We start from the raw sequence: 20,499 nt of genomic DNA on the forward strand, positions 1-20,499 counted from the left end.
GCCTTTGCTCTTGCCCAGTGAATTAACTAACTTATTGGGAGTAATTTTGATTTTGGGAAATCGTGTAAAACAACTGATATTGGATCAGTCATCTATTATGCATCTCTCCCAATTTTAATTTCCAATAATCTTCAGTGAGCTAATTCATCCAGCAAAAGTAATGAATTATTACCTTCTTATATTATTAGTTCTTGGTTATTGTTGCATTATAACTCACAGATCACCAAGTCCATGGACCCCAGTTTGAAAAGCTATGATGTAGTGTTAAGGCTAGAGATGAATTAAAGAGCCTCAACAGACCTCTTGTAACAAGTAATTAAAATTGGATAAGTGAAAAAAAAATCATTAAACTCATAATGGTTAAACTAGCCAATAATAAAGAATTGTTACCCTTGTTATCATTAGGTCTTGTCTATTGCCTGCACAAAAACTGTCAGAAAGCAGTTTCCACGTATTAAAGTAAGCTTAGCTGAAGTCATACTGAAATCCACACTGAGTTCAGTGGTCGTGGTATAAGCAGTAAGCTATTTACCCCTAAGTGAATAAATACATAAGTGAACCTGGCTGTGCAGCAATCCAAGATGCTGATCCATTCTCATAACAATAGCTTATTTACCAAAGCCATTAACCACAGTCATGTTTTGCAAACATTATCACTGCATTTTAATAAATCAAGTGCAGGGTTGATAAAATGCTTTAGTCTATCATAGATTTTTAGAATCATAGAATGGTTACTACATTGAAGGAGGCCATTTGGCCCTTTGTATCTGTACCGGCTCTCTGCAAGATCAACTCGCCTAGTCCCACTCCCACACCTTTTCCCAGTAGCCTTGCAAATTTTTTCTCTTCAGATAATTATCTAATGCTCTTTTGAAGGCCTCAGTTGAATCTGTCTCCATCACAGTCTCAGGCACTGCATTCCAGATCCTAACCACTTGTGGCTTAGAAAGGTTTTTCCTCATGCCACTGTTGCTTCATTTGCCTATCACCTTAAATCGGTGTCCTCTGGTTCTGGCACCTTTGGTCAATGGGAACAGTTTCTCCCTGTTTACTCTGTCCAGACCCCTCCTGATTTTGAACACCGCCATCAAGTTTCCTCTTAATCTTCTCTGCTCCAAGGAGAGCAGCCCCAGCTTCTCCAACCTATCCAAGTAACTGAAGTTCCTCACCCCTGGAGGCATTCTCATGAATCTTTCCTGCACCATCTCCAATGCCTTAACGTCCTTCTTAAAGTGCGATGCCCAGACCTGGACACAATACTCCGGTTGAGGCGAACCAGTGTTTTATACTAGTTCATCATAATTTCCTTGTTTCTGTATTCTATGCCCCTGTTTACAAAGCCCAGGATCTCCATATGCTCTATTAACTGCTTTCTCAACCTGCCATGCAATCTTCAATGATTTGTGCGCATATACCTCCAGGTCCCTCTGTTCTTGCACCCACATTAGGGTTGTACCCCTTAAATTATATTGCCTCTCCTTGTTCTTCCTACCAAAATGAATCACTTCACACTTTTCTACATTAAGTTTCATCTGCCGCTTGTCCACCCAATCCACCAGCCTCTTGAAGCTTATCACTATCCTTCTCACAGTTCACAATACTACCAAGTTTGTGTCATCCGCAAATTTTGAAATTGTGCCCTATACATCCAAGTCATTGATGTATATCAAGAAAAGCAGGGGTTCTAACGCCAACCCCTGGGGAACCTTACTATGTACTCCAGTCCGAAAAACAACCGTTCATAACTACTCTCTGTTTCCTGTCACTCAGCCAACTTTGTAACTGGAAAGTCTAGAACTAGGGGTCATAGTAGCAGAGTAAGGGATTGGCCATTTAGGACTTAGATGAGGAGAAATTTCTTCATTTGGAGGGTTGTGAATCGTTGGAATTCTTAACCTGAGAGGGCTGTGGATGCTCAGTCATTGTGTATAGGTAAGGTTAAGATAGATTTTTGGACACTAAGTGAATCAAGGGATTTGGGGACAGTGTGGGAAAGTGGAGTACAAGAAAATATTTGCTAATCTGCTGATGAAACCCTCATTCATGCCTTTGTTACCTCCAGACCTGACTGTTCCAACTCAGTCCTGGCTGGTCTGTCACATTCTACTTTCCGTAGACTTGAGGTCATCCAAAGTTCTGCTGTCCATGTTTTAACTCGTACCAAGTTCCATTCACCTATCACCTGTGTGCTTGCTGACCAACATTGGCTCCCAGTTATGCAACATACTGATTTTAAAATTCTCATCCTTGTTTTCAAATCGCTTCATAGCCTCAACCCTCCCTATCTCTATAATCTCCTCCAGGCCCACAATCTTCCAAGATATCTGTGCTCCTCTAATTCTGGCCTCTTGTGCATACCCATTGGCAGCTGCGCCTTCAGTTGTGTAGGCCCCAAGCTCTGGAAAACCCTCCCTAAATCTCTCCACCACACTTTCCTCCTTTAAAACACTCCTTAAAACCAACCTACTTGACTAAGCTTTTGGTCATCTGACCTAATATTTCCTTTAGCAGCTCAGTGTCATACTTTGTTTTATAATGCTCCTGTGAAGCGCCTTGTGATGTTTTATTACATTAAAGGTGCTATCTAAATATAGGTTGTTGTTGAAGTTGTTATAATTTATCCTGACGTATTACAAAGTTATATTAAACTTATTTTGATGGATTGTTGCAGATCATGCTGGTATTCTTTAACATAACACCAATAAAACACACAAACTACAGCAACACAACGTTTCCTTCCTCCTCGTCTATTCTTCTGCTGCCGAACACACCAGCATGGCATTTCCATATTTTAACTTGACAGTTTAGTTTTACATCTAATCTGTGTTAGCTTGGTAAATTAATTTAAACAGTCATTGACTAAAATACTTTTATGCCGTTCATATATATATAATTCTCGATACAGTATACATAGGAGGAGATGGTGATGTAGTGGTAATGTCACTGAACTAATAATCCACAGGCTGGGGCTAATGCCCTAGGGATACAGGTTCAACCCTCACCATGGTTGGTGGAAGTTAAATTCAATTAATTAATCAAAGTGATTCTTGACAACGCAGCCAGCGGGGATGTCATCCGACTGCGCCAACCTGTGCACATGCGCAAGCGGGCTCCTGCTCTCTGCACGTGCGTTGTGTTCCGCACTACCAGGAACGGTTGTCGCATGCGCAGATGACGTCATCGCATAACGCGGGTGGGAGGAAGTGGGAGAGAGAGCGGTGCAGGGCGGGGGTAAACAGGGAGGGAGCGGGGGGGTGGGGGGAAGCAGGGAGGGAGAAGCCGAAGACCTCGGTGGCGCCGAGTGTGCTCGCCTCCTGCCCCCCCCGCCCGCTCTCTCTGGCAATTGCCGCCCCCCCCCGCCCCCTCGCGATCTCTTCAGCCGTTCCTCCCGCCCGCTCTCTCCGGCCATTGCACCCCCGCCTCGCCCGGCCACTCTCTCCGGCCATTCTGCCCCCCACCCTGCCCGCTCTCTCAGGCCATTCGGCCGTTCTGCCCCTCCCCGCCCGCTCTCTCCGGCCATTCTCCCCACCCCGCCCACTCTCTCTGGCCATTCCCCATCCCGCCTGCTCTCTCCAGCCATTCCCCAGCCAGCCGATCTCTCCAGCCATTGTGTGCTGTCATGTGTGTACGTTGCCTTTCTGTGATTATTTGAGCAGCGTCATCTTTAGTACTGGCAGCTGCCTGAACGTCGCTGACTCTGACGTTTTAGTTGAACAGGCTGCATTTGCACATCTGCCTGTGCAACGCCACCTAGTGGCTGTGTTGTCAGCAAACGCAGCCTTAATTAATAAAATAAAATTTGGAATTGAAAGCTAGTTTTAGCAATGGTGCTATGAAACTATGATCAATTGTTGTAAAAAACCCATCTGCTTCACTAATGTCCTTTAGGGAAGGAAATCTTCTGTCCTTACCTGGTCTGGCCTACATGTGACTCCAGACCCACAGCAGTGTGGTTGACTCTTAACTGCCCTCTGGGATAGCAAATTAGGGATGGACAACAAATGCTGACCTTGCCAGCGACACCCACATACCATGAAAGAATTTTTAAAAATTAGCTCTTGAAATCTGAACATAATCCTTAATGCACTGATGTCTGCATCCCAGTTTTTAGCAAGACAGCACAGTTTACAGTAATTTGGGCTGTACTTCCACTAGAGGGTGCTGCCTTCTGCAGAATAATGAGAAATAATTTTTGGGATTTAATTTTGGTACATTTACAACAAAGCATTCTTGTGCATCGCATCAGTAGGTTAGGTTGTTTGTTCTTCGGCTTTCATCATGGGTTCTCATTTATTTCGCTGGAATAACTTACAAAACTAGCTTTGTGCAAGCTTCACAATCAATCCCTCTGCTCCAGGCTTTTTAAGTTATCTGATGCACTTAGAGAATTTTGTTTGATCGGTTATTAATTTCAAGAATTTTCGATATGAATAAAATATTCAAATAAAAAATCAGTCCTATAACGAAACTGACATGTAGCCCTCAGATTATTCATTGATCTACTGCTGTCACTTGTAATTGTAAATCATTTGATGTCGTTGCAACACATTTGCAAGATTCTGAGTTGAGCATTTGATAAAATGATCTGAAATGATTTTACGTCTATCATCATTTATACCATGGATAACAATAGACAATGTTTTTGCAACTAACATTTCAGGTTAATTATAATGCTACTTTTATGATTGAAATCAATAATACTGCTATGTAGACATTACCTGAAAACTTGCTTCTTTTTGTACCAATTATAGGACCTCTTCATACAAAACAGATGATTTGCCAAAAATGTGAGTGCTTGATTCTTGTCCAATTACACAGAAGCTAAAAGACCTGATTCATTTAATGTTGATTTCCTGGAGACCTCATTGACATGCAATAGCAATCATAATGGCTTAGCTTTAATAATTCACATTTCTATTCACTATGATCACAACAGTAAAATAAAATCGTTTGACTCATCATGTTGATGAGGCACAATTGTTTCATCTTGAATCATGAATTTGTATTTAGCCCCATGATTTATGAACACCTTTCCTAATGAGTGCACTCTACCACTCACTGTTCCACATTGATTATTTTACTAATACTTCTTTTACATTTTACTAAACTGCAGTTGCCACCTATTGGCACCACTAAGTATTTAATTATTTTGAATCTGTTTATAGTATTCCCTATTGTTTGCCCTTCCTCCTACTTTGCTGTCATTGACAAACTTGCAGATTTAGCATATGGTACTCTCACCAAGATATTAATTTATATGTTAAAAATAGAAAGCCAATATTCTTTTCAGTGCCATAATTAACTTTTTATTGGAACATAAGAACAGAAGTAGGTCATTCAGCCCCTTGAGTCTGTTCCACTACTCAATTAGATCATGGCTGATCTGTACCTCAATTCCATTTACCCGACTTTGATTCATATTTCTTGGTACTTCTAACAAAAATCTATCAATCTCGGTGTTGGAAGATACAACTGACCTAGTGTCCATAACCATTTGGGAGAGACAGTTCCAGATTTCTACTACACTTTGTGTGAAGAAGAGCTTCCTAATTTCACTCCCGAATGGCCTGGCTCCAATCTTAAGATTATGTCTCCCTTGTTCTGGATAAAGAAATGCTACTTAATTATTCCTTTCCCTAGCCACTTTTTGCTCATTTTGAGCTTTGCCAAGCACATTTTGAAAATTGAATTACTTTAGTTTTGCAACTGAATTTTCTCTAACTTCATTTTTGTTGCAGGACGATAATTACATCTGAAACAAAAATTGAGAGTCCGACCAGTAAAGGGTAAGGCTACAACTGTAAGATTTCACACCACCTTTTCATTCAGCTGAAGTTGTAAATAGCCTGAATTCTATTATATGATTATTCATTGTGGCACAGTTAACAGAGAATATTTCCCAGTTCTATTACTCACAGACAAAAGGTTCAGCACCGTAGATTGGTGTGATAACCTTTTCTGTAGCTCGCATGCCATAAAAGAAGTACACAAGTCTTGTCAACTCATTGAACCAGTAAAGACTGGCACACTGTTAAATTTTTTTTCCACGTTTTTAATGTTCATTGTGACTTGTGGGATTAACATTTTTCTGGCCAGGGATTCCGAAGGTTCCTGGCAATCAATGGTTAATCCAGAACCTGAATGTGTTTTGCATCCTGTTTCAAAGAAAGCTTTGATTTTTCTTCTTTCTTAGCCTACAGAGCAGGCCCAGTCCTGATGGTCAAGTAACAATACAGGAAAAACCACCTACAAAGTAAGCATCAGGTTCTGGACATTTTATAACTTGCTTCACAAAACTTTAAATATATTCAAATTTTTGTTGAATTGAATTCTTTGTACTTTGAACTTGAATTCCTTATAGTACATATGATACATAGATGTTTTTGAAGAAAGGATATTCTTTATAATATTGTATTCACACATTGTTCCCTAGAGTGGCCATTTTTAGTGTCCTTACATTGTTTCTCTGATGTCCCTGAATAATTAGTCTCTTGAGACATGTGAATTGTCACAAGCCCATATCTCACCTCTCAACTACCTAAAATCATGACAGGCTTGGTTTGCTCTAAGGTAGTGACCTGTTAACTTGCAACATTTAAAATTCCAAAAGTTTTATAGTTGTGGCCCAAGCATTTTCACTGGGCCTCTGGGCAGAGCAACTAATTCCCTAGACCAGAAGTGTCGAGGCGTTTTGCCTTCATGGAGCACACAGGTGTGTACCACAAAGCCTGGAGCCCCACAAAAGTATAAATCCATGTGCTACTAATTTTCACATATCTCAAAGAACTGATACTGACAGCAGTATTTTGATTTAGGAGTTATTCACAAAATTGCTAAGAGCTGTTTCCAAATCTCTAGACCCATAAAACACAAACAGAGCAAACCAACAAGTGAGGGCTAAAGGGCTTGGGCATCACACGTTATCCAGAGGCCAGAGTTTGGAGATTCTGGATCTATATTGCTTCATAGCTACTGGTCTCTTCCTTTAAGGTCTGTCCATATCATAAATAATTTCTCTGGTGAAGAGAGCAGCAGATGATGTGCTGTCAGACTTCTGAAAACTCTGTCATGTACAGCTACTGGGATGCTTGAGCAAATGACCCAAAGCAGTATCCCATGCCTCCTTGGAAAACACCAAATATTTAACCCTCTCTTCCCTGGTACACTGGCCTTCAAAAAAAGCTACACTGAATTGGGAAGTTCACACTTATTATCAAATTAATGTTTGAACTTTTAAATAAATATTATGTAGCTTTAGACATTTTTAATCTGTATCTTTGAATCAAGCTTATCATATTCAGAAACTGACATTCAGATATTTTAATTGTCAGGCCGATTCTGAAATGGGGCAGCCAGAAAGATGAAACTTCAGGAAGTGGCAATACGCCAAAGACTTCAACACTGGAACGAAAAACTCCAAAGTAAGGAAACTAAAAACTTTAATTCTGCCTTTTAGAAATAATTTGTTTATGCTGCTTAATCTGAAGGGTATTTTTCTTTTTGCATGGTTATTGAAACAGAGGCCGGAATTTTACGCCACCCCAGCCAGCCGGATGGTGGCATGGGGGTGGCGTAAAATCGAGCAGGAGGCTCCGGGAGGCCTTCCCGGCCCTCTCCCGCCTCCGCCCCACTTTATGTGGGCCACGGAGGGGGGTGGGGGGGGGGCGAGAAATGGGCCTCCTGCCCCAGGCCAATCGAGGCCCTTAAGTGGCCATTTAAGGGCCTTCGCCCGCCTCCACGGGTATTTTACATGTGGCACAGGGTGCCCGATTGAGGGCCGCCCCTGCTTTTCCAACCACCCCCAGGACCCGAGACGCCCCTCTTCCTTCTCAAACGACCACCCTTGCTTCGCCCTGTCGCAACCAGTTCCCACGTCGAGGCAAACCTTACTCACCTCAGTCGTGGCTCCATGTCCTCGGCTGGGCTGCAGTTCCAGCAGTTGCCACTGCTCCCGGTGGCGCTGCTGGGTCTAAGAGCTGCCAGCCCGATGATTGGCCAGCAGTTCACTGAAGTCCCACCTCTGAACAATTAAAGCCCAGGGACTGGTAAAATGCGGGTTGGATCCCGCTGGGTGGATGCGGGTTCGCCACCGACCTTTATGTTGATGACCAGCTCCCATCCACCGGGCGTAAAATCCAGCCCAGAGTCTAATGTTTTAGTGACAGAAAACAAGATGGTGCTTTATTCAAGCATAATCCCTGTGTGGAATCAGTGTAGCAAAACAAGAAAATAGCGACTGAAAGGAAAATGAAGTACTACCGGAGTACTTCTTATTTATAATATTCCCCTTTCCTACCCCAACCAAGTCTTTCTATTTTGGGCACTCTTCCCTCCAGACAGCTGTGGTAAGGTCATGGTGTTGGGTTGAGTGCCATGTGTTCCAGGCCCCTTAGCTTTGTCATGGGTTTCATAATGCGAAGTCATCTGATCTGTGATTCCTTGTACGTGCAGGTCATGGTCAAGGCTCCCTGTCTGCAATGTAAACTCAGCAAATTACCATTGTTATGATCACAAGATAGCAAGTTAATTATTGATCAGAAACAGGAACTTTCCTTCTGTCTTCACTGAGAGCAATTATCCGAATTGATGCTCATATAAGGTTGAGTTGCTGATTGGATGAACTCATGGAGTCATCTGAGGCACCAGCTAGAGTAAGACTGATATTGACTTGTATTATGTGTTAACACTGTAGCTATAACCCAATTTGCTCTCCTGTTTAAAGAACACCAACTAAGGCTGAATCTACAACTCTAATTGATCTGGCACCTACCACCGAGAATGCAAGCAAGGGGTAAGGCCTGAAGTTCCCCTACCGTGGCTAACCTTTTGGTGGTGGGTTATTATCAACACTACACTTGACAGCATTACAAGTTTACCCAGCCCAGGATTTTGGTGCTTGCCTCTTTAAGCTATTTTTTAGATCTCTGAACGTACTCTCATGTATCCAACTTTTAATTTCAATTGCCCAATAATTGACTCAGGTAATGGCCTGTTGCAGAAAATGTTATTTCCTCCACCCTCCAATTTTCTCTCCTCTCTTCAAGGTGTTTGCTCTCAAATGTGCCATGTTTCCAAGGGCACTGCACATCCTCTGGCACCTCAACTCAGTGTTAATTCATGTGTGAAAAGCATGAGTTGGTCAGCAATTCACCACGGGGATGTTATGTTTTTATAAGCACAAGAGAAGGCCTTTTAGCCGATCCAGTTTACCAAATTCACTGGGTCCCTGTTTAGGATGTGCATCAGTTCTGTTTCAATAGGCAAATGTAATATTACTGTGGGCAAAGGAGAATGTTTATATTCATGTAAAATTTAACAATCAGTGTTAACCATTAAAATAGTCTGAAAAACAAACTGGGGGCCAACATTGTATGGCTACTGGAAACTGTGGCTGTAACACAACATTTTTTTTCTGTTTACAGATCTTCAGATTTTTCATTTAAGTTTGGAAGCAAAAGTCTAATTGATCTTTCCCTCACTCCAGAGAAAACAAATAAAAGGTAAGATCAACTCTGTGGCTAACAGGCTGGGATGTGTCATTGAACATACTGCGATTGACAGAATTTTGCATTTTCCTTGGCTTTTGAAACTTGTTCTTGAGAAATTTCTGAATTCTTACACATCTCCCATACGTCCTGTCTTTCTAAATGTTGTTGCTGATTTTGATTAAACTATCTGCCTGAAGGTAAAATGCTACTTTATTTTCCTTGTCGTGATCCTGCTCCAGGCTTTCATGTTAATCACCAACTGTATATTCTAATACTAACTTTTGGGCTGAAAGTATAACCACAATGGCCACCCCAATTCTGCTAAAAGGGCAACATAATCTCCGTATAACAGTTGAATAGTGAATGATTACTCACTACTGAAGTTTTAATTTACATCGCTCTCTTGCATGAATGTCTGTTGAGTCTTTGGAAATCCACAGCTGTAGATTTTTATTGAAAAGTCCATGTATCGCTCCTAGGATTTCTAAACTGAAATGATTGCGCAAATCAGATATTTCCAGCAGGTTCAGAGAACTTAATCTACTTTCCCACTTCCCACCCGAGTCATGCTTGGCTGACTCCACATCTGTTGTTGCCACCTGCATGAGAGAATTTCCCAGGTAAAGGAATTTTTTTTGCAACTGAGCTTTGTCTGTAGCTGCATTGGCTGAGTGAGAGCTTCAATTAGTGAAGAAAGCCAGATTTTATTCCTGTTTCAAATAAAACCAACTGTGCTCTGGGTGCAGGTTGAGTATTCGGCTTGCCACTATACTTCCAGTGCTGTCTTGGAGACCTACTCTGTGCTCAGCCATGGCATTGCAAGTACAGTGCTCTGCCCGTAACTGAAGTGCGGTTGATTTTATCTGAAGACAGAATAAAATTGTGGCATTCTTTATCTGAACTCTCATCTTCTAGAAGCTGCAAAGATGGAGTTTAACTGCAAAAACATTCTGAATATTACTGCAGATTTTAGGCAAAATCTTCAAGTATTTAGACCTAAATGCCCAAAGATTTCTGAGGGTCACAGTTCCTTTCAAGTTGACCATTTATTTATAACAAAGCACTATTGGCTCATTTTTTACATGCTGGGTGTTGTAAATGTGCACATCGTGCAGCAGGCACAGGCACAATGGATCCAATGGGACCCTCCTGTGATGTATGATTTTATGATTCTATTCTATGATTGTATGGCCAGCACTTCATTGAATTTTGTTATATAGAAAGTATTTTGGGGCGTTTCTGCAAAATGCAAAATGTCTCTTTTGCCTTTGTGATATAGAATAAGATTAATAGAAAATTGCAGTAATGTTGGAATTGTGGCTTTTGCCAATTTTGCTCTTGTTTAAGAAGTCCGGTTCCTATTCCAACTGCTCCAGTGAGAACTACAAGTTTGATTGAACTATCACCAACCATTCCAGCCAAATCTAAGAGGTAAGTTCCAGAGTGCCCTTGCTACAGCTGACATTTTGGGATTGGATCAGGTAGTTGGCACCATTACATAGTTCCTCAATTTCAAATTAGTGTTTAAATTAATGGTCCTGTGTCACTCCTTGATGACATATTGCAGTGTCCCCAGCATGATGATCTGTCAATATCCTTATTATTGTTGTAACAGCCTTGGATATAATGGCGAGGATCTACTGTCCTCCCTCTGCTGATTCTGTTTTTTTTTTGGCTGAACTGAGGGAGTAATTGGATCTGAGACATGTATTGTGGTGTAGCTGCTCATTGTTACATCTCCTGATACCCTGCCAACAAGGACCAGATACTTACGAAATGTCTGCCTATTTGTGGGCAGGTGTATTGTTAGCACATGCTTACTAGGATACTGATAGTAATAAATTCAAAGCAAATATTTATCTTTTAAAAATTGATATACTTTGCAGTGAAGTCTTTGAAACAGTCTTTAATTATATCTATCTAACAGGAACAGTGGTGAATGGGACAATACCAGCTATTCCACAGCTACAAGCACAAAAACAACCTTTGACCCAACTTCAAGAATCTCCAGGTATCCTATAATACAACCATGTTCTTTAATACAAGGAATTCTGCCTAAATAAAATAACCATTTGCAAGAAAATAAATAGTAATAAAAGCTTTAAAAATCCCTTTGTTTCACAATTTTCTGCACACGTATTTGATCTTTTTTCTTTCCCTTCTGAAGGCACCAATCTTTAACTCCATAGACACTAATAATACATTGGCATCTCTCCTGAGTGCCTATTCTTCATATCGGAGCTGAGACCAAGATTGTCAGCACGATATGTGACTGTGAATATCAGCAAAGTTGAGCCCAATTTGATTCTTACACATGGGTCATTGAATGGTGATCAGAAGTAGGAAGCTGGCTGATTTTCCTCTCTTGTCCAAGGGTTTTGAGGCCAACATTGGCAACCCCAGCCTCTTTCCAAGCTGAGATTTTTAATGTATTTTTAACATTTGGTGGGGCATGAAAGATTTTTTTTTAGCCTACAGAGATACTGGAGTAAATTTTTGTCTTCTCCATATGGGCAGTAATCCAGCAAATGGGTCATCTGTCTTTTATGGAACCCGTTTGCTCTTTATTCTTTGAATGGGATAAAAATCAGGCGAGTTATACAATGGGCTGGTGATCCACTTCCCAGATTAACACTCATTTCAAAATAATTTCCATGACCCTGGATCACTCTTGTGGTCCCCCTAGGCAATGAATCTCCAGTCAGTAATTTTGACCAGGCAAAGGTATATGATGTGGGAGCTTTAATAGGGGAAAGATGCAGAAAAATGGAAGTAAATCATTAATTTTTAAATGTCATTATACTTTGTAGTGCGGTGTTTGAAACAAACTATTTTTTTAACAGGAACAGTGGAGACTGGGACGAATCCAACTCTTACACTACTACAAGCACAAAAACAACCTTTAATCCTAGGAACTCGAGGTACCATGATAGCCCTTTAATGCAGTAAAATGCAGACAAGAAGCTGTTCTTGTATCTTGTCTAGGAGTGTGAGGCATTCTAAAAGTTTCTCCAAATATGGAGCAGTTTTTAAGTCTGGATGAATTGGGCTTTGTAGACAAGTTAATCCAATGCTGTCAGGTTCCGGAATATTGTGGTAGAACTCAGAGCTTGTGTCAGTAGTTACCAATGTCCTGAATTTCTGACCCCAGCTGTTACTTTGGGACTAAAGCAGGCAAATATGCTCCCAAGAGGAGGGAAAATAGTTCATCCTGTCACCCTAGCCTTATATTCTGAAGCTCCCAGAAACCAAGAATAGAGAGCATGATAGGCTGAGGTGTAAAATTGTGTGGTGAGGGTGCAGAAAAGTGAATAAATAACCTTTTTTAGATCACTATAGTTACAATGGGCTGTCATAAATACTGTTTTTATTTTTACTTTCCCTTGATAAGGGCAACAATGGAGATTGGGACAATACCTGATTTGGTTCACACTGATGTCTTCACAGGGGTCATTGAATGAAGTAGGAACACTGGCTGATTTTCCTCTCTCTCATCGAAGGGTTTTGAGGCCAACTTTAGCAACCTCAGCTTCTTTCCTAGCTGAGATTTTTAAAAACATTTTTAACCTTTAGTGGGTAAAGGGAGATCTTTTCTTTCAGCCTTCAAAGATACAGGAGTAAATTGTTACAGCCAGGTGAGAAAGGGGTCTAGGGCTGTCCTCTCAGCCTTTTCCTGGTTTGGCCGTAACAGGGTTTAACTTTTAAAACAGTGTTTTTAGCTTCCCCTCAGTGAGTCCTTACTCACTGCTCTCAAATTGTGATTGCAAAGAAATCAACTAGACAGCTTTTCTCAGATTTAACCAAGAAAGGTGTAAGTTTATTAACCTTAAAATCCTAACTCAGTTAAAACTACTAAAAATACGTGACACGGCCATGCTAGCATTCATACGCAATGAACACACATGAAAATAGAGACAGAGGAGGAGAAAGAATTAAAGGGGAAAGGTTTGAAGTAATAGATGGAGTTCAGTTACTGGTTTTGGGTTGGATGTAAAGTCTTTGATTGAAGTTAAGTCTTGCAGTTCTCATTGGGGCCCAGTGCACACTTTCAAACTTGTTTTGCTGGTCTTCCGACATGAGGGTTAAGTTTCTTCTGTGGGTCCCTGGAAATTTGCATGAAAGAGAGGGAGAGAGAGGTGCTCTCTTCTTGAAGTTCAGTTGCAGTCTCTTCCAAAAACTGTTCTGTGAGCACAATTCAATTAACTCCAGGTGGGCCAGCAGGTTAGTCATGTGACTAGCTTTTTGCTTGCGACAGCCTCACCTGTGAGGTTTGTGGATTCTTCACAGCTTACCAGACACTCTCAGTGGGGGGTGGAATGCTGGCTCTTACCCATTCAATGACTCTCAATGTCTCCTGCTCATCACTATTGACAAAACCCATCTGGCAAATTGAATCTGGGGGGTACTCCCATTGTCTCTCCATACCACTGTCTTTTAAAATGCAAATGTGTAGCCATGTTTTCAGCCACTGTTCTGTGTTTCTTTTTAAACAAGTTATTTCAATGTCCAGTAACAGTTCAAAAATAATAATGTACCATATGACAAAATTAATATGTCTCATTTTGGCAGGTGTGGTTTCCATCACAAAATTTTCATCTTCTCCATGTGGGCAGTAATGTAGCAAGTGGATCACATATCTATAATGGAACCCGCATGGTTTTTTATTCTTGCAATGAAAATCAGGCAAGTTGCCATTGTGGCCTGATGATCCATTTGCCCTGTGCAAATTACTTCCCTGTAATCCTAAATCACTCTTGTGGTCCTCCTAAGTAATGGGTGTCTAGTCAGTAAATTTGACCAGGTGAAGGTGAGTGACAAGGGGTGCTTTGAGAGGGGGAAGATTGAGAAAAATATAAGTAAATCATGAATTTTTAAAAATCACTGTACTTTGCAGTGTGGTATTTGAAACAAACTTTTTTCTTTTTCACATTAACAGTGGAGACTGGGATGAAGTCGGCTCTTACTCCACAACAAGCACTAAAACAACCTTTAATCCAAGAAACTCAAGGTACTGTGATACATGACAATGCTCTTCAATACAGTCTTCCTGCTAAGGGAATTTGCAGTTTCTAACAAAATTGCATTTACTTGTCAAAATTGCAAACTATTTAGGACAAAAAAAAATTCTGACTTTTTTTTGGAATTTTCAAAACATTTTATGTTTTATTTTGTGCTTTCTGATTTTTCTCCTCTCCTTTCCTGAAGCTGCTGACCTTTGCTGGGGTACAGTTCCACTGCAAGTGGGAATCATGCACTTTCTTGCTGAAGTGGTTGGGCAGTGAGTGACAATAGGATAATCAGTAATGGAGGATTTCAAAAACCAAGCCCGGTTCTATCCTTAACTTGTTATTATACACAGGATAACAGTCCAGAGTGGGAGCCCTGGCTGATTTCCCATCACTAGCTCAAGTCGAAACCAAGTATAGTGCCCTATCTACTTCCTTTGCTGACATGTCTGTATATTTTCCATCTTGGCCTTGTCCATGTACTTTTTGGGACAAAGAAAATCATGTTTCTCCATTCTTCAAAGAAACAGTTGCTTTATGTCTCTTGCAAGCCCAACCAAAAGCTGCCACTTTTGACATTTAATGGCTCCACCCTTGGTGCCTTCTTCATCTTGCAACACTTAGTGGCCTCACTGATCTCAGCTGTCATATCTCTTGCATTCCAAACTATCCCTATGAGGTTTGGATCCTCTTTTATGTCAAATACAGTTTTCCTTTAACAGCACATATTTATTTTTGCAAAGACCAAGATCATCAAAGATCTAAACAAAATCTGTTCCAATACTTTGAGAGTTTTTAATAAAAGCAAAATACTGCAGATGCTGGAAATCTGAAACAAAAACAAGAAGTGCTGGAAATACTTAGCAGGTCTGGCAGCGTCTGTGGAGAGAGAAGCAAAGTTAACGTTTCAGCTCTGTGACCTTTCATCAGAACTGGCAAAGGTTAGAAAATAATTAAGTTTTAAGCAAGTGAAGGGGAGGGGGTGGGGGAGAGAATAAAGGGGAAGGTGTTTGATAGGACAGGAGAGATTAAATAACAAAGCTGTCCTGGGACAAAGGCAAAGTGTGTGTTAATGCTTGTGGTGAAAGACAAAGCCATGGTCCAGAGAGACTGTTAATAGTGGAATAATGAGTAGCTCTGACTACATGAAAAGCAGGCATATGGTTAAAAAATAAAGTATTAAAAAAGGCCAGTCATGCTCTGAAGTTATTGAACTTAATGTTCAGTCCGCAAGGCTGTAGCGTGCCTAATTGAAAGATCAGGTGCTGCTCCTTGAGCTTGCATTGATATTCACTGGAACACTGGAGCAGGCCAAAAACAGAAATGTTGGCATGAGAGTAGGGAGGATGTGTTGAAATGGCACAGCAACCACAAGCTCGGGGTCATGCTTTCGGACCGAGCGGAGGTGTTCAGTAAAGCAGTCACCCAATCTGCATTTGGTCTCCCCAGTGTAAAGGAGACCACATTGTGAGCAGCAAATACAGTATACTAAATTGAAAGAAATATAAGTAAATCGCTGCTTCACCTGAAAGGAGTGTTTGGGGTCTTGGATAGTGAGGAGAGAGGAGGTAAAGGGGCAGACATTATGCCTCCTGTGATTGCATGGGAAGGTGCCGTGGGAAGGGGATGAGGTGTCGGGGGTAATGGAGGAGTGAACCAGGGTGTCTCAGAGGGAATGATCCTTTCGGAATGCTGACAGGGGAGGGGAAGGGAAGATGCGTTTGGTAGTGGCATCATGCTGGAGGTGGTAGAAATGGCAGAGGATGATCCTCTGGATGTGGAGGCTGTTGGGGTGGAAAGTGAGGTCATTGGGAACCCTTTCGTGGTTCTGGGAGGGAGGAAGGGGAAGGGATGAGGGCAGAAGAGCGGGAAATGGGCCGGACACGGTTGAAGGCCCTGTCAACCACAGTGGGGGAGAATCCTCGGTTGAATGAAAGAAAAACATATCAGAGGTGTTGTTGTCGAAGGTTGCATCATCAGAGCAGATGAGTCAGAGATGGAGAAACTGGAAGAATGGAATGGAGTCCTTGCAGGAGGCAGGGTGTGAAGAAGTGTCAAGGTATCTTTCGGAGTCGGTGGGCTTATAGTGAATGTTAGCAGACAGCCTATCTCCAGAGATGGAGATAGAGAAGTTGAGGAAGGGCAGGGTGCTTTCGGAGATGAACCATGTAAAGGTGAGAAAAAGGTAGAAATTGGAGGCAAAGTTAATAAGTTTTCCAGTTCGGGGCGGGAACAGAAAATGGCACCGATACACTCATCAATCTAACGGAAAAAGAGATGAGGGAGGGGGCCTGAGTAGGACTGAAAGGCATAACTAGGACCTGTGTGGGTACCCATAGTAACGCCTTTTACTTGAAGGAAGTGAGTGGAGTTGAAGGAGAAGTGAGAACAAGTTCAGCCAGGCGGAGGAGGGTGGTGGTGGATAGGGACTGGTTGGGCCTCTGGTAAGGAAGAAGTGGAGAGCCCTCAAACCGTCCTGATGGGGGATGGAGGTGTACATAATTGGACGTCCATAGTGAAGAGGAGGCAGTTAGGGCCAGGAAACTGGAGATTGTCAAAATGATGTAGGGCATCAGAAGAGTCACGGATGAAGGTAGGAAGATACTGGACCAGCAGAGAAAAGATGGAGTCAAGATAGGAAGAAATAAGTTTATTGGGGCAGGAACAGGCTGAAACAATGAGTCTGTCAGGACAGTGCTGTTTGTGTATTTTGGGAAGGAGGTAGAATTGGGCTGGCCGAGTTTGCAGGACAGTGAGGTTGGAAGCTGTAGAGGGAAGATCTCCGGAGGAGATGAGGTCAGTGACAGTCCTGTGGATAGCAGCTTGATGTTCAGTGGTGGGGTCATGGTCCAGGGGAGGTAGGAAGAAGTGTCTGAGAGTTGGCACTCTTTGAGAGTTTTTCTTAGGAACAACAGTTGCATTTATATAGCACTTTAAAGCAGTAAAACATAGACAAGAAGCTTTTCTTGTATCTCGTCCAGGAGTGCAAATTATTGTAAAAGTTTCTCCAGATATGGGAGCAGTATTTAAGGTTGGATGGACTTGGGCTTTGTAGACCAGTTGCTGCAATACTTTGAAGCTCTGAGACATTGTGACAAGTGATGATAGAACTCAGAGCTTGTGTACCAATCTCCTGAATTTCTGACCCCAGCTGGTACTTTGGGACCAAAGTAGGCAAACATGTTCCCAAGAGGAGGGAAAATAGTTCGGCCTGTCACCCTAACCTGATATTGTGAAGTTCCCATTAACCAAATATAGAGAGCATAATAGGCTGAGGTGTAGAATGGGCGGAGGATGGGAGGGGGTGATGGTGGGGGGTGACTGTAGCAAAGGGAATAAATAACCCTTTTTAATTCACTGCACTTTACACTGTGCTGTCTCAAGCACCATTTTTATTTTTAATTTCTCATTTTAACAGCAACAGTGAGGACTCGGACAATATCAAATCGTATACCGTGACAAACACGAAAACAACCTTTGATCCAAATTCAAGAAGCTCCAGGTATTACACAATACAGCGAAGATAGTCATATCAAATAATATTTAATGTAGTCAATTCATGATTTTAATTGAAGTTAGTTCAATTGTCAAGAACACACAGTGAAATAATAGGAAAGATTTCTACTGCATAACTTTCTGTACAATTTGACTTCAATGGAAATAAAAATCAGAAGAGATGTAAGACAGGTTGCAATTTACTATCACCCATTTTACCAAACTGCACAAAGTCAAAGTACCTGCTCTGTTTCCTTTCTAAATGTTTCTCTCCTCTTCTGAAAGCAGTGACTCTTAATGGAATACGGTTCTCTGGGCATTAGCAGTACTTCAGTTCCTGATCTGGGTGACCATTTTCTTAATTGTTGAGTCTAGACAATGGGCAGTTTGATCATGGAGGGCTTCAAAGCCAAGCCTGAAGCTGTCCTCAAAACATGTTCACACATGTCCACTTTTCAGCAGAAACCACTGGATAATAATGCAGAGTAGGAGCAAATTCAGAGTGGGAGCTCTGGATGAACTTTCCCCTCCCTATCTCAAGGGCGCTGGGCCCATTTTAGTCCTGAACTGCTGAGATTTTCTGATTATGCTTTAAAAGTTAGTCTTCTCCATGAATTGTGGTGGGAAGTAAAATAAATTTGTTTAGGCCAATTTTCAAGTGCCCTGAAAACGGGAAACTCAAGGATTGTGAGAAATTGGTCCTCAGGTCTCATCTAAATAATTGCAGCCAGCTGCTGGCACCTCTTGCCTCCACAGGCAGCTCACCCAACTAAGGAATCAAATTTTGGCCGTCCCTCTCACAAGCAGTGGCTGTCAGGCGATCAGTGTCCCATTGGCTACCAGCTTTGACCTGCCAGAGTTTGCAAGGTCAGTGAGAGGGCAACTAATTTATAGCAGGCAAATGGGCAGAAGCACCACTGTGGGACATAAACAATGCACACCTCCCTTATAACACTGGAAAATCCAGTGTCCACCCATCATTTGGGGTGTCATTACTCAAGATCGCCTCCTGACTCCAATCAAGTTCCCCTCATCTTCAAGGATAAGGGGGTAATCAGGATTTTTTTTTTTGTCACATCTTTCTTCAGGGTTCCAGGAGACTTCCCTGATGTACTGTCTTGGTGCCATATTGCACTTTTCTTCCTCCAACAGTGCTTAACTTTCTGAAAAGCACATACCGGTCCAAAAGTTCAACACTGTTCTATATCTCAAGAGGCATTTCTTGTCAGCAAACGTTTTCTTCTCTCCTATCCAAGTAAAAGTGTCAGAAGACTCCTTAGGAGTGCAAGAATGGAAAATTAAAAATATGTAATTGTTTGTGCTATATTATTAAGAAATGCACTTTGTCTTTTTTTTACAGGAAGAGTGGAGACTGGGAGAGTACCAGCTCTTACACCACTACAATCACTAAAACATCTCCTGATTCCATTTCCAGGTATTGTTTAGTACAACAAAGGATTTTTTGCATTTCATATTGTCTTTAATTCACTATTCAGTGAATGTAGCAATCAGATTGAAGTCCCACGCTTAACGATGTAAAAAGAATTATCTGTCTGACAAAAAAAAGAGACAAAACAAGAAGAAATCAGTAAACAACTGGGGCCCTAGTAAAGCGTGGAGATTATTCCATATTTCTTTTTATGCTTTAAGATTAAAGGTTTGATGCCATCAAAACATCTTTCTTGCACGTGTTAAAGAAAATGCAATCATTTTTTCAAGTAACCCATTCTGAAGCTGTACAAATGCTATTAAAATCAAAGAAATTACAATGTCGGTCTCGGTGAAAAGAAATAAAACAATACTTTAGAAATCATCATAAAACACCAGAAATATGACATTGGGTCCTGCTGTGACTAAAATTTTAGGTGTAAATTTACACTCATTAATAACTGATGTAAATGCAGGAAATACACATTCTCCAGTCTTTTGCATGGCCGTAGATTTATGCAAAAAGGCAACAGATTTGTCATGGAATTGGTGCAAAAGATTGAGGAAAAACAGAGTAAAAAAGTGTCTTTTGCACAGAAAACCGACATTATGCTGTACTTACAATGTTGTTGCAGCACAAAATATCAGGGAATTCCAGATAAGTTTCCTTAAAAGAATTATCTAAATAATTACTAATTGTGCTTTTATCTTAGGTCCACAAGTGAGCATGCTCTTTCCAAAGATGAACCTTCAACCTACAAATCGCCAACCTCTTATATCAGAAGAAGCAGGACCTCCAGGTACATCAACATTTCGTTGGGGTCAGCTATATCTACCTTGCCTTGATTTATGGTCCAAAATGAACCAATTAGCATGTGCTTTCAAGGACACCCAGCTGAAGCTTGATAAAAAAGTGTAAAATCTGTATAAACATGAGGTTAGTTGTACTGTAATTTGATGATAGCACACAGAGACATGTTCTTTCTTGTTCAGAGACCCCAATCGATAGTTCCTCTCCTGCTCAAAACTGCACTGAAGCAGGGACGTTGGTATATAACATGAAAGTAAATGCTGCTGAGTTT

General features: G+C 41.3%; 1 protein-coding gene across 2 annotated transcripts in view; it reads left to right on the top strand.

The window, feature by feature from the left end:
• Window positions 1-20,499, top strand: part of LOC137371036 (sciellin-like) — a 77,349-nt gene that overhangs the window by 40,242 nt on the left and 16,608 nt on the right. For both annotated transcript variants that reach the window (XM_068032938.1, XM_068032939.1), the window contains 13 exons: window positions 4,752-4,787; window positions 5,739-5,786; window positions 6,194-6,253; window positions 7,332-7,421; window positions 8,723-8,791; window positions 9,423-9,500; window positions 10,836-10,919; window positions 11,416-11,499; window positions 12,332-12,409; window positions 14,425-14,496; window positions 17,913-17,996; window positions 19,350-19,424; window positions 20,131-20,217. In XM_068032938.1, the coding sequence (XP_067889039.1) occupies window positions 4,752-4,787; window positions 5,739-5,786; window positions 6,194-6,253; window positions 7,332-7,421; window positions 8,723-8,791; window positions 9,423-9,500; window positions 10,836-10,919; window positions 11,416-11,499; window positions 12,332-12,409; window positions 14,425-14,496; window positions 17,913-17,996; window positions 19,350-19,424; window positions 20,131-20,217 (945 nt within the window). The remainder of the gene's footprint in view (window positions 1-4,751; window positions 4,788-5,738; window positions 5,787-6,193; window positions 6,254-7,331; window positions 7,422-8,722; window positions 8,792-9,422; window positions 9,501-10,835; window positions 10,920-11,415; window positions 11,500-12,331; window positions 12,410-14,424; window positions 14,497-17,912; window positions 17,997-19,349; window positions 19,425-20,130; window positions 20,218-20,499) is intronic.

Source organism: Heterodontus francisci, chromosome 6 (genome assembly GCF_036365525.1).
Source record: "Heterodontus francisci isolate sHetFra1 chromosome 6, sHetFra1.hap1, whole genome shotgun sequence".
In the NCBI taxonomy this organism is placed as follows: domain Eukaryota; kingdom Metazoa; phylum Chordata; class Chondrichthyes; order Heterodontiformes; family Heterodontidae; genus Heterodontus; species Heterodontus francisci.